Source organism: Phaethon lepturus, unplaced genomic scaffold, assembly GCF_000687285.1.
Source record: "Phaethon lepturus isolate BGI_N335 unplaced genomic scaffold, ASM68728v1 Scaffold56784, whole genome shotgun sequence".
In the NCBI taxonomy this organism is placed as follows: Eukaryota; Metazoa; Chordata; class Aves; order Phaethontiformes; family Phaethontidae; genus Phaethon; species Phaethon lepturus.
Genome location: NW_010533652.1, coordinates 4,491 through 17,191, shown reverse-complemented (window position 1 = coordinate 17,191; position 12,701 = coordinate 4,491). Strand labels below are relative to the sequence as shown.

Below are 12,701 nucleotides of genomic sequence, written 5' to 3'. Positions count from 1 at the left end.
CTGTTGCGCCCGGGGAGGCCCGAGGTGCAGCCTCCACTCCTCGTCCGGAGCAGACCCGCGGTCCGGGAGCCCTCGGGACCTCTCTCCGTCAGCTGTTGCTGGGTGCTGCGCCAGTCCTGTGGCACAGCTGGACTGCCCTGCCCCGCCAAGGGCCTAGCAGGGTTGCTCCCTCGGACGCGGAAGGGGCCAGCGCCATGTCTCGGTCGGTCCAGAGTGCTCTCCGTGGTTCCTGGAGCCGTCGTGCAAAGACACACTAGGAGCTTCGGGGATTTTGTGTGCAGTTGGATGCTGCTGGCTCATCTGCATCCCTGTTGGTGCTCACAGCATCCTCTGAACAACTGGGCAGTGCCACATCCCAGCTGAGCTGGGCTTCACACACCCTGAGGAAGTGGGGAATGGTTGTGGGGTACCACTGTGCACATCCTGGCTGCACGTGATGCAGAGTGAGGCCACCCTGTCTGTGGTAGCTTGTGCAAGACCACTGATTATGCCATGATAGCATATGAAGAGTGTTCTTCCTAGCACACATGTGAATCTTGGGAACGGTAGCCTCACTGCAGAGGTGTTTGCGTGCAGCTGTGCTCGTGACTGTGAACACTGAGAGGGGAATCTGGGTCCCGGCTGGGGTGTTGATGAGGGGAAAGAGGTAGCAGAGACACATGGGCCGAGTAGCATCTGGGATGCGAGGGGGGAGGCGTCCAGATATGTCTGGAGAAGCAGGTGGGATTTCCAGAATAGGGACCGCCCAGCGTCCCCATGTCCTGAGGCTACTTTCCTGAGGGGACCACTCTTTTCCTCTGGCCTCTTGGCATGCACATCTCCTAAGGGCATCCTAAAGGAGATGGGAGCACAGCATGGGGCCCTTCAACCTGTAGGTAACCAATGTTGAGTTTGTTTTAGAGGCCACAGCTCCTCTGGGGTGACAGGGAGTTGGAGCTGGTGTGAGCAAAAGGAGGGCCATGCTGGGAGCACAGGGACATACCAGGGACTCTTGTCCTGCACTATATGTGGCTCTGCCATCTGTGACTCCCTGTTCTTCCCTTGTGCTGCTGGCAGGCCTATGAGCTCTCCACACTGACCGGCACTCAAGTCCTGCTGCTGGTGGCCAGTGAGACGGGCCACGTGTACACGTTTGCCACGCGGAAGCTGCAGCCCATGATCACCAGTGAGACGGGGAAGGCGTTGATCCAAACGTGCCTCAACTCCCCAGACTCGCCCCCGCGCTCGGACCCAACCACTGACCAGCGCATGAGCGCCACAGGCTTTGAGGAGACTGACCTCACCTACCAGGTGTCAGAGTCGGACAGCAGTGGGGAGACCAAGGTAACATTTCTGTGCTCAGCCACACACCTGGGCACCCTGGGGGACACTGGCTGTGCTGGGAGCCCCGATATCCCCAGCCCTCCTTGAACAGCAGCTTGAGAAGCTGAGTATGGGTCCCCTTTTGCTGTGACTCAAGTGAGCTCATGCTGTGGCCTCTCGGGGCTGGCTCCTTCACTTGGCTGGTGGTAGTGGTGATTTGGAGAGGGAGGGAAGTGGGTGGCAGGTGTCCTGTCCCTGGTCTTTGCAGCAGGTCTCCCCACCGGCCCAGCCCACCCCCCTGGCCAGCTTTCGGAGCTGTTATCTCTCCCCAGGCGTCTCCATGCTCTTGCACTCATTGATAAAAATTTGATTCTGCCTCCATGGCCTTATAAGGCCTGGTTTCCCTCGCCAGAGTCCCTGGCAGGGCCCCTCACATTCCTTATAAGCTGCAGCTGTCTCTTGCTGTGGTGCTGTTTTGGAAGGGGGCAGGGAGGACATGGGGATTGGAAACATTTGGCTGGATGGACCGTTTCTGCTCCCTGCCTGGTGTCCCTGCAGGTGCTGGCCCTTGCATGCCCATATTGTGGCCTCTTGCCCAGGGTACTGCAGAGGACCTGCCCGTGGGTGCGGAGTCAGGCAATGTCCCTTTTCTGCTGGAAGGGCCCTGTCTTGTCCCTGCATCCTTGGAGATGGTGCAAGAAAGCTGGTTCCTGTATCCCTGCTGCTTCCTTTGCAGGCTGGCGCTTGGGTCTGCAGGCACTTGGAGATGGGAGTTTGTGGTGCAAGGCTGTCAAGACATGCTGAACTGAGGGTTGTGCCACAGCTTTCCAAGCCTGCGTGGAGTGCTGCTGGGTGCTGCTAGTTGCTGCAGCTCTGCTGTATCTGCTCATGGCATGGCTACTGGGTGTGCAGCAAAAGCATCCTTCCAGATGAACTTTGGCCTGGCTCTAGGAGCCCTCCAGCCCACTGTACGCAATCCACAGCAGCATCCTTGCCATACAGTAGCTACTAAACATTAAGTAGACAGAACCCGGAGAAGGGTGTTTGAGGTCCCTGTGCTGTAATCCCAAAGGCAGTGAGTGCAGCCCTGAGACGTGCCCAGCACGTCTGAGGCTGCAGGGGTGTTCAGCTGTGTGTTTGTATCCTGTGGCAGCCCAACAGTTCTGGTCACGGTGCTGCTGGGTACCCAGCGGCCATGATGCCTCCATGCCCTCTTCCTCACCTGTGTGCAGTGTTGCACCAAGCAAAATCTTATCGCTGCTGAGCCCTGAGAAATATCAGCAGTCCCCAGAGATCCCTGCAGGCAGAGGAGCTGTGGTGGACCAAAGTGTTGCTGGCTGGAGAGCTCTGTGCTGGAGCCCAGAAGAGTCCCTGGGAAGGCTTCCCACTGATGGGAGCCCAACAACAGTCCTGGCTGTCCCAGTCTGGCATCACTCCCCTGGGTGCCTCTGATTCCTAGTGTGATCCGTGCCAGCCCTTTCCAGTAGGCAAAGGAGCCCATTGTGTCACTAGCAATTTCTCCCTTGTGCAGCCTGTGCTTGTAAGGGCGTGTGTCTCTTGGGCTTCTCCTGGATGAAAAGGCAAGTCCTATGGGCATTTTGTAATGAGATGAATTACCAGTGCCAGGAATAATTTGGAGGCGCAGGAAGTGCATGGCAGCTGACCTGTCCCTGGCATGGGGGACGTACATATCACGTCCCTTAAGATTTTACCTGAGAACACTGCTAGGTGGTCCTAAAGGAAGTGTGCTCTCGGTGTGCAGTTACTCCGCAGAGGAAATCTTCTGAACACAACTTCTCTCTGCCTGCTTTCTGATGCAGCCCCCACTTGGTGCCCTGCAAGCTTCATCCTGGTACTCATGAGTGGTAATGCTTTGTGTGGGGTGCCTTGTGGCCACAGCCAACATTTGGTGTGGGGCTGGAGGAGCCCTGTGGCCCTGTCTTCTGCTTGAGATTCTGGCTAAACCCATCCCTGGCCTGCTGAGAGTTCTTGTCATGGCGAGCTCTGGGGCTGGGGACAGTCCCACCCTGATCCTCCCCAGCCCTGCTGTGCCTTCTGCAGGGCTGGAAGCCTGGTTTGGTGTTCTGGCAGAGATCAGCCCAATTCAGATGGACCAGGAAGCCCTCTGAGGATGAAGGGAGCTTATGTGTGGGCCATGCTAGATGGCTGGCATCCTTGCTTGAGGGCTGGGTGGTACACAGGCCTGGGTTACCGGTGCCTCATTAGACGAGGTGGCAGGGAATTAAGTGCCTGGGCTGTCAGGTCCAGCCACATAGAATGCTCTGGTAAGGTTGGGCAGTTGCTCCCTGGCCTTCCTGTGAACTCTGCTTCCTGGATCTCCGTACAGACAAAACCTGCTTGTGTTCAGCTGCTGCAGCACAGCAGGGAGCAATGCAGCCAGGCTGTTACCTGCAGCCTGCAGCCCACTGGTATTCCTTTGTGCTGCAGGCAGCAGCAGCTATGACGTCCTCCTGCTGTGCCAGACCCAAACTCCCTGCCACGGAGCTGAGCTCAGACTGCAACTAGGACTGGGGCATGCTGTACTTTCAAGACAGCAGCTATTATCCTCACAATGATACTGTTGCGCACTGACCTGTCTGATCTTTTGCAGGCTCCAAAGGACATAGTGCCCTCATGTGTCAATCTCACCTCAATCTGCTGGGTATGGTTATGTGGGAGAGCGGATTTTGGAGGGCACTCAGGGGTTCTAGGTTGGGATGAGAGCATGGGAGTAGCTCTGATCCGGTCATCTCTTTTCAGGATGGGGGAAAGGTGGGACTTTCTGCCCCATTTGGAATGCAGACCAGGTGATGGAGACCAGATTGTGATTTCCCATGTACCTCCCAGGCCAGTTGTCCTGCAACATCCACATAATAATGCTGGCTGTGGGGTATGGGCCATGCTTAACAGCATTGTCCCCAGCAGCCCTCAGAAGCTGTGGACTGGAATAATTTTTGTCCCCAGGACCCTATTATAGTCCAGGATGGGCATCAGTTGGCCTGGGCCATGCCATGTAGTCCACTCATGCTATATAATATTTATCAAGCATGAACAGTGGTGTGGATCTGTGCAGACATCTCCTGCCACTGGGCTGTACCCCTCTGCTGCATGTTGATTCCCCAGGTACTGCTCTGTAAACTGAAGGTTGCGGTGAGCTATGGTGGGGAATGGATGGGCAGCTGGATCAGGAAGGGAAGGGCCTTCAGGGCTGCTGTGCTGCCTCAGGGCTTGTCCATGGCCCCTTGGGTGTAATCTCTGCTGAAGATGGCCCGTGACTTGGCTCCTATTGAAGACTGGCCTTGTGCATGTAGTCTGGGCTTTGCAGGGTGCTGGGGGGAGCCAAGGTGCCCAGGGGCTCTGAGGCATCCAGACAGGCATAGGGAGAAGGCAATGGGTGTCCAGTCCCAAGGTCTCTCCTAGCTCTCTTTCTGTACTGGGAGCTATTAGCCCAAGAGAAACACAGCAAAGATGGGAGGAATCTTGAGTCTCACCTGTGGCAAAGTAGGCAGGGCAGAAATGGGGTGTGCGTTGTTTGAGCCTGCTGGCACAGCATCCCTCCCAAGCATCTTTGCTGTTCTGATCATACTGAGGTTTGCCCTTGTGCTTCTAGGGAGTCCTGGGAATCCCCCTGAATATGATGCTGTGAATCTTTTGGGATGCTTCCTCCAGCCCTGAGAGTGTGGGGGGATGCCAAGTGCCCTGGCTGCTTGGGGACTATATCTCAGGGGTGTACAGCTTCAGGGCTGCGTCTGGGGATGAGGGAGCCTGGCTTTTACGGCTGGGAACAGGACTCGGTCTGCTATGGCTCACATGGCCTGGAGGGCTGGGGGGAGCTCTGCCCTGTCACCCATGTGGGGAGGGTACCCACAGCCTCCATGTCCCATGTGGGATGGCAGGAGTTTGTGGTTGAGCTAATGGAAAGTGCCTCTGCTGGGCTCTGCTCTGTTATCACGTGCCTCTTCTAATTCGGACTTCAGGGACTGCGGTGCCAAGGTGGAGGGGCATTGCTCTCCTCCCTCCCCAGGCCCTGGGGCATGGCTGAGTGCCTGGGATTGGCTTCCCCTGTCCAAAATGGGCTGCCTTCCCTTTTTTAGCTGTTCGTTGAGCTGTGAATTCCTCATTCCTGGCAGCTTGACAAGCTGGGAACAAGTCTTAGCACGTGGGAGAGCTGGGCCCACCAGTCTGCAGTGGGAGGGGTGGGAGTGTGGCAGCCTTAACTCTTCCAAGAGAAGCTGGCAGCTGTGGCAGGGCATGGGGACAGCAGATCCCTTGTGGCCTGTGGCATGGTCTCTTGTGGAGCAGTGTATTTGCAGTCTGTTCTTGGCCGGCTGAGCAGGGCAGGAGGGGGGCCATGGAGACCCTGGGTATCCAAAAGGGGATTTGGGGGAAGGAGGCGTGTTAGGTGAAGTGTGACTGCCAGGGTCAGCAGGGATCATGCTGGGCTTGATTGGTTCCTGCGGATCCAAGCCACGTCGAGCCACATGCTTTGTTGCTGCAGAAAGTGGGGGGTTACGTGCCTTGCAGTCTGGGGTACACGTTCCTCCCTTGTTCCCAGACCCAGGAGGCCAACCTCTCAGGCTAGCTCTGGCCCAGCACAGGGCCCTTTTCCTCCTGGTGCTCAGCTTCCCTGGCAATGTCCTCAGACAGGCATAGAGCTGCGACACTCCTTGCAGCCACGTGGTGTGTGCTGGCTGTAGCTAACATGCAGGGTCCCTTGGAAGCAATTGCCTTGTGCCCACCTCCTGCTAGTGGACTGGCAAATGGGTGCTTCCCCCTTGTCAGGTTCTACCCTCTGCTCCAGCAGGCTTGTGGAGGCATTCCCCAGGGCCTGCCAAAGCAGCTGTCAGGCCTGGGTTTGGGCCTCCCTGCTGTCCGCGCTTGGCCTTACTCACCTCTCCCTTGCTGCTTTTGGTGTACAGCTGCCTTTAAAAGTCGGTTTTCTGCTTGTTCTTGGCCATGTGTTTCCTGCCGTAAGGGAAGCGGTGTGTGTTCCTGACAGGAGACAGTGTCCCTTTATGCCTGTCCCTGCAAAGACTGCTTTTGCCTGTCATGTGCCAAAAAGAGGCTGCTCTCTTCTTAGAGGCTATGGGGACTCCGGGGGAGGGGTTGCTTTGTCCCCTGGTGTCTTGCAGGGAAGTCTCTCGGGACCGCTGTGGCCCTGGGCTTGTATCCAAGGTTTCTGCTGAGCTCTTTCCAGCTCTCCTCATGCTGCATTATTGGGCCCAGTCTCCTCATGTATGTACAGGCAACTCCTCTCTGCTCCCCTGGCTCTGCTCCACGTGCTGGCAGCAGGCTGTGGGGGTATGGTTTAGCACGGGGATGCAACCTATGGAGCCTGGTTTGGTCTTGTGGGCAGATCTTGACCAGATCCAAGGGCTGGTCTGAGTTGTCACAATCTCTCCTTCCCCAGGACGCACTGAAACCAGCATTTACTGTCACCAACCTGCCGGGGACAACGTCCACCATCCAGACAGCCCCCACCACCTCGACCTCCATGCAGGTCAGCAGTGGCCCGTCATTCCCCATCACTAATTACCTGGCGCCAGTGTCTGCCAGCATCAGCCCCAATGCCGTCACCAGTGCCAACGGGACAGTGCTGAAGACTACTGGAGCCAGTGCAGTGACATCTGGGGGCCTCATGCCAATACCCACCGGCTTCACCCTCATGTCAGGTCAGTGCCTTTAGGGGCTGAGGACTGCATCCATCTGTCTCTGCACCCGGAGTGTGTTGCTGCCCTCTCCAGAGGAGAGGAGACCTAGTGGCAGGAAGAAGCAGAGTGGCTGCTGCTGTAGGGTGAACTTGGCTGGGATTCCTTGCTTGAGCCCAGCCAGGCCAGTAGCTGGAGAAGGGTCATGTAGTGACTGTTTCCTTAGAGTGGTGCTAGCTGGCCCTGCTGCTGGGAAGGGCGTGGTGGCAGGGAGCTGAGCTGGGACCCCAGGGCAGCACCGAGAAGCCTGGAGGGAGTGAAAAGAGCTAGTGGTGACAAAGCCTTTCTTTCTCCCTCCTTTTGGCAGGTGCTTCCCTTTCTCCGGGGACCCCTACCATTCCTCTCACTCAGTTACAGCCGCACTCGCTGGCCCTTTCCAGCCAGCAGGGCCAAGTGGTCACAGGTATGGCTGGACAGCTGCAGCAGGCACAACAGACAGTCTTCCGCTTCCCTGCCAGAGCTGGAGGGCAGATCGTGTCGCTGACAGGTCAGCACTCGCTTCTCCTCCGCTTGCTTGAGGTGGGGGGCTGGAGGCATCCGTGGGGGTCATAGTCCTGGCCAGAGAGCTGACCCCCAGCTGAGGTGGGAGTACAGAGGAGGCAGAGCACAGGACACTCTGGCTGTGGGGGAGAGATGGGAAGACAGGGCAGAGAATGCTTGGCATAGGCAGGAGCAGCACCCTGGGGGATACAGACCAAGGAAAAGCAGCAGCTTATCAGTCTCCTGCCCCAGGGCTTGCCCTGTGGCTAGCAAATGCAGAGGAGACAGGTCGCTGGTGCAGCTGTGTTGAGGCTGAAGCGTGCTGCTAGGAGGACTGATGGAAGGAGACCGCAGGAGTCAGATGCCCAATGGTGGTTTTTTGAGTGCTAGTATTTGGCTCTGAGCAGCTGCCCTTGCTTTTGTATTTGGATCTGTCAAGTCACTGAACCACGTTGCGCAGGGTAGATCAGGAGAGATCCAGAGCAGAGGAGGGAGCGGTGCTGCTGTGCTGCCTTGTGTGCATTGTCTTTTGTAGGAATTTCTTGTTGTGCTGAGTCAAGGCTCTCCAGGTGTTGTACTGGGGCTGGATATGCTCCTCACTGGAGTTTCAGAGCAGGGCTAGGCTGTCCTTTGTCAGGGCAGCCATCATCTGAGGACCAGCACCGAGAGTGAGACAGTATTTCTTTTGTCCTGCCTGTTTGTGCCCAGGTCAATGAGTCTCATAGCCTCTTGGAGCTTTCTTGGAGCCCTTATGGCTCCCATGGGCCCTGGCAGACAGCGTGATCCCATGCAAGGGGACTGGATTTTCCCTGTGATGTGGAGGAGCTAAGAGAATAACGGATATGTGTGTCTGGTGTGGTGCGTGGGGAGATGCCCAGTCTGAGCGAGGTGGCTAGTGATTCCTGCTCCCTGGCATCCCTTGCTCTTCCCTCTGGAGACAGGACCTGAGCCTGAGGGGAGCTTTCTGTGCCGAGCTCCATCTCTGGAGCTGAAGAGATTTGCAGTGAGTGGGCTGGGCTGGAGGCTGTGTGGCCGTGCCCCTGCAGCTCTGGGTTGCACACCTTGTGGCCCAGTGGGCTCTAATCCCAGTGCAGGGCACTGTGATGTCCTTGAGATCACAAGCTGAGTGAGATAGCTGATCCCTAAGTGCCCTGTGGAGGATGGAGCTGGGCTCCAGAGTGTGAAGGCAGCGGGGCCCAGCTGGCCTGGGCGTTTGGACTTTCACAGTTCTGCTTGGTGCAGTGAGATGATGCTTGCAGGACTGGCTGAGCATGGGCAGTGCTGGAGGCGTGTGCTGTGCCCTTTCCTCCCAACGTCATCTGTGCCATGTCTTGGTGGAGCTAGGAATGGTGAGGAGGGTCCCAGACTGAACCGTGCCTGGGAGCTGGACAAAAACTGCTGTGGCCTTTCCTTTTCTCTCTGGAGCCCTGTAGGCAAGCAATCACCTCCTGGGCCCCTGTGTGCCAGGAAAGAGCAGGTTTTGGCCTGCTCTTTGGGGCAGGCCCTGGTTTCTGCCACATGTTGCTTTTGGCTAGCCTTCCCCGATGCAGTGCGGAGCCACGCTGAGGAACAGCTGCGTACAGCCAGGGAAGGACTTGGGGGCTTTCAACATGGCCCATAGTGCCTGTATCCCTGCTGAGCCAGAGGCTCATGGGCTCCTCTGTCTCCCCAGGTGGTACCATGGCTCAGCAGGTCCCAGTCCAGGCGATCCAGGTGCACCAGGCACCGCAGCAAACGTCTCCCTCTAGTGACAGCAGCACTGACCTTACCCAGACCTCTTCCAGTGGAACAGGTAATTGGGACATTATGGTAATCATGTTCTGTTTTCCTTCTTAACCACTGCTGATAACAACTCACTCCAATAGACCTCATGCCTGCTCCCTGCCCAGGATCCTTCTTCAGACCAACTATATCCCAGCCTTCCTGGCAGTTTCCCGGGTGTATTTATCCCAGTTCCCAGCTCCTTTGCTATGCTATATCTAGGTAAATGCTGCTGTGCATAGGGCACCTTACAAGGGATTTCAGAGCCTCTCCAGATACATCATCTGCTCTTACTTGCAGCATGGATCTGGGAACAGGTTGCCCAGTTCTCACACGGTTTCTTAGTGAGCCAGCACTGCCGCTAGCACACGGCATTGGCTTACACCTACTTGAGATTTTTACTGTACATGCAGAGGGCACCTCTGTCGGCAAAATCTGAGTTCAGATGCCTGGATGCAGGCTGAATCCTGTTCCACAGCTTTATCAAAGCTTCATCAGGAAACTTGTATCTCAAGTTGAATTCAGTCCTGGGATATTTGGCTACTGTGCTTTTCTGCCCTGCCATATTCACTCATGAAGGGAGAGGTTTGAGCTCTCCGGCCTCTTCTTTGGGGTTTTTCCCCAAGAGCTGGGGAGAAGAAGGTGAGTATCTCCATGCACCTGCTGCTTCTTGCTGTGCTGCCCTGGGTGGCTGAGGGGGGTGCTGAGCAGGCATGTGAGTGTAGCAGACTGCTTTCATGTGGCTCACATGTAGTCTGTCCTGGTGCCAGTGACCCTCCCGGCAACCATCATGACGTCGTCTGTGCCAACCACTGTGGGTGGCCACATGATGTACCCCAGCCCACATGCAGTGATGTATGCACCCACATCTGGACTTGCGGACGGTGGACTTGCAGTCCTCAACGCCTTCTCGCAGGCACCCTCAGCGATGCAGGTGTCCCACAGCCAGGTCCAGGATCAGGGTAAGACAGCTGTCTGGGTCAGTGTTCCCGTAAAGTGCTCTGACACCCTGATTTTTCTCATCTCGCATGTATTTCTGCCGTATATTAATTTCAAAGAATTTTCTTCTAAGCCATCCTAGCGGCTGTACAAAGGCCTGGTGATGCTTGATGCACGCTTTTAGATCCTGCCATCCTCCTATGCAAATGATTGCTTGAGCCGTTTGCTGGGGAAAAAGGGTGAGGGTTGTTGGGACAGGTGGCATATGGGGCAGGCAGTGGAGGGAGCAGGAGACTCTGAAGAGGATGTTTGATTGCATGAGGGTCAAAAAAGCATGAAGTCGTGCAGGAAAGACTTGGATTGAGGGCTTGTGCCTGCTTCTCCTAGCATTTGGAAAACTAGTGCATGTGGCTTTCTCCTGGGATGCCTCCATGCATGCGGACACCTTCGTCCTTGTGAAGCTCCATGGAGCTCAGAGGAAGGACCCATGGGGGAGCACTGTTTAAGGGACGATGTCATCTGTGCGCTCTCTCTCTCTCTGTGGCAGGTGGAGTCCCCCAAGTGTTCCTGACAGCCCCATCAGGCACTGTTCAGATCCCAGTCTCAGCTGTCCAGCTTCACCAGGTAGGTGCAGAGTGGTACTTGCAGGTGTTCAGGGCGTGTTCTAGCTCTGCCCCTGCTTGCACATCCTTTGTGGGTCTGGGCAGACGTGGGCCCTTTGGTAGGGCCAGTCCTCTGGTCTGGGAAGGGTATCGGTGCCATGCACACTTGGGTGAGGAAGTCTTGCCCTTCTTGGACGAGTGCCCAGGAAGTACAGTACCACCCTGGCTGCTGGCACATACGGTGTCAGGGCATGCTGTCCGCAAGTGCTTCCTCCTCCCTTTTCTCTCTAGATGGCTGTCATTGGGCAGCAGAGCAGCAGTGGCAGCAGCCTGACGGAGCTGCAGGTGGTCAACTTGGACACCTCACACAGCGCCAAGAGTGACTGAGAGGCCTCTGCTGCCGGCCTTGTGCTGTCCCTGGCTTGTCATGCCAGTGCCGGAGCTGGCGGCAATTTCTTCTCCTACAGACTGCACCAGTTATTTATTGTTGCCTTTTCACGTTTCCTTCATCCACACATGCACACACACACGCACCCACCCACACACACATACACACAGGCATGCGCGTGGGGCTGCAGGACTCACTTGGGATGGAGCCGTGCTGGGGCCATGCAGGGCTTGTGGGCGTTTGGATGCTGCCATAGCTGTGCTCGTCTCACGCCAGCCAAAGAAACTTGAGGGGAGGATTGCTCTACGCTGCAGATCAATACTGTGGGCCATTCCCAGCTGGAGGTTCTGGCTCCTGAGCACTCTGAGTCACCTTGCCCATGAGTGTTTGCTCTGTGTGGGGCTCAGCTCAGACCCAGAGCCATCCTGTGGGTGTAGCTTGGAGCACAGTGGGCCGAGGCTGTGCTGCTGGCCTCAGCAATGTGCCTTTGTGGGGGTGACGGGTCCTGGCTGCAGCAACTCACCCTGGGCTCTGGACAGGGGAGAGTGGCCAGCTTGCATGTGCACCTCTGGTTGGGCTTGTGAGCCCTCCCTCTGGAGGGCAGGGCACAGCCTGTGGCACATGGCCCTGTCCTCCTTGTATGCACTACAGTGAGCCCTCTTCCCTTAGTGCCTCCTCACTGGGCTGCCTGGCAGATTTGCAGCCTGCCTGGCTTTGCCCTCGCACAGTTGAGGTGGTTGGCGGATGCCCAGGAGCACAAGGATGCCCTGGAGAGCTTCTGGGGGGTTCTGTGGCCAGCCCAGCCCCACACTCTCAGCTCACGCACTGCTTGCTGACTCCGTACACCCAGGAGAACGTGGTTGGGTCTTCCCCACATCCCCCTGCAGCTCCAGCCCGCGCTTTCTAAATTTCTGTCTGATGCAAGGTGGAGAAACAACTGAAGTGTCAATGACAAAGAGCCCATGGGGCACTGAGCTACTGGGCAGGTGGCAGGCTCTTCCTCTGAGCCATCCTGGGCTGTGAAGGAGCAGCTGTGATGCCTGTGCAGGCTCAGCAAGGCTGGGGAGAAGGGCTGTGGAGCATGCTTGGTCCTGCATGGGAGTTGCTGTGAATGGCTCTGCTACCTAGCCCTGTCCCTGGAGGGAGAGTTAAGCAGGTGAGAAAAGCTGCTGAATCCTTAAGGGAAGAAGCAGCTACTGTAACTTTTTGTTTTTTTAAGTTAAAAACAAAAGAAGCCTTGGAGAAAAAAGGAGAAAAAAAAAAAAAAAAGAAAATGACTTTATTTTTCTAAGTGTTAAACTCAGTATTTATGTAATTCTTTAAGGAATAAAAGTTTGGCTCCTGTACAGTTTTCATGGGGTTTGTACCAGGGGGATGGGAGAGGGGTGGGTGGGCATGGAGGCAGGAAAGGGGCCTTGCTTTTGAGTTTGTATTGTAACCTTGGACATGTTCCCTCAGCATTAGCGTTTAAGCTGCGCTCTCCACCCACCAGCATGTGCCAGGGATCAAGCTGAACCAAGT

At 56.4% G+C, this 12,701-nt stretch overlaps 1 protein-coding gene across 1 annotated transcript; it reads left to right on the top strand.

Moving 5' to 3' along the window:
• Positions 1-1,062: 1,062 nt before the first annotated feature.
• SRF (serum response factor (c-fos serum response element-binding transcription factor)) lies at positions 1,063-11,401 on the top strand. The gene is made up of 6 exons (XM_010285239.1): positions 1,063-1,323; positions 6,713-6,974; positions 9,163-9,282; positions 10,022-10,213; positions 10,738-10,814; positions 11,084-11,401. The coding sequence occupies exons 1-6, from the start codon at positions 1,156-1,158 to the stop codon at positions 11,177-11,179; spliced, it is 915 nt and encodes a 304-aa protein (XP_010283541.1). The 5' UTR covers positions 1,063-1,155; the 3' UTR covers positions 11,180-11,401.
• Positions 11,402-12,701: the final 1,300 nt, after the last annotated feature.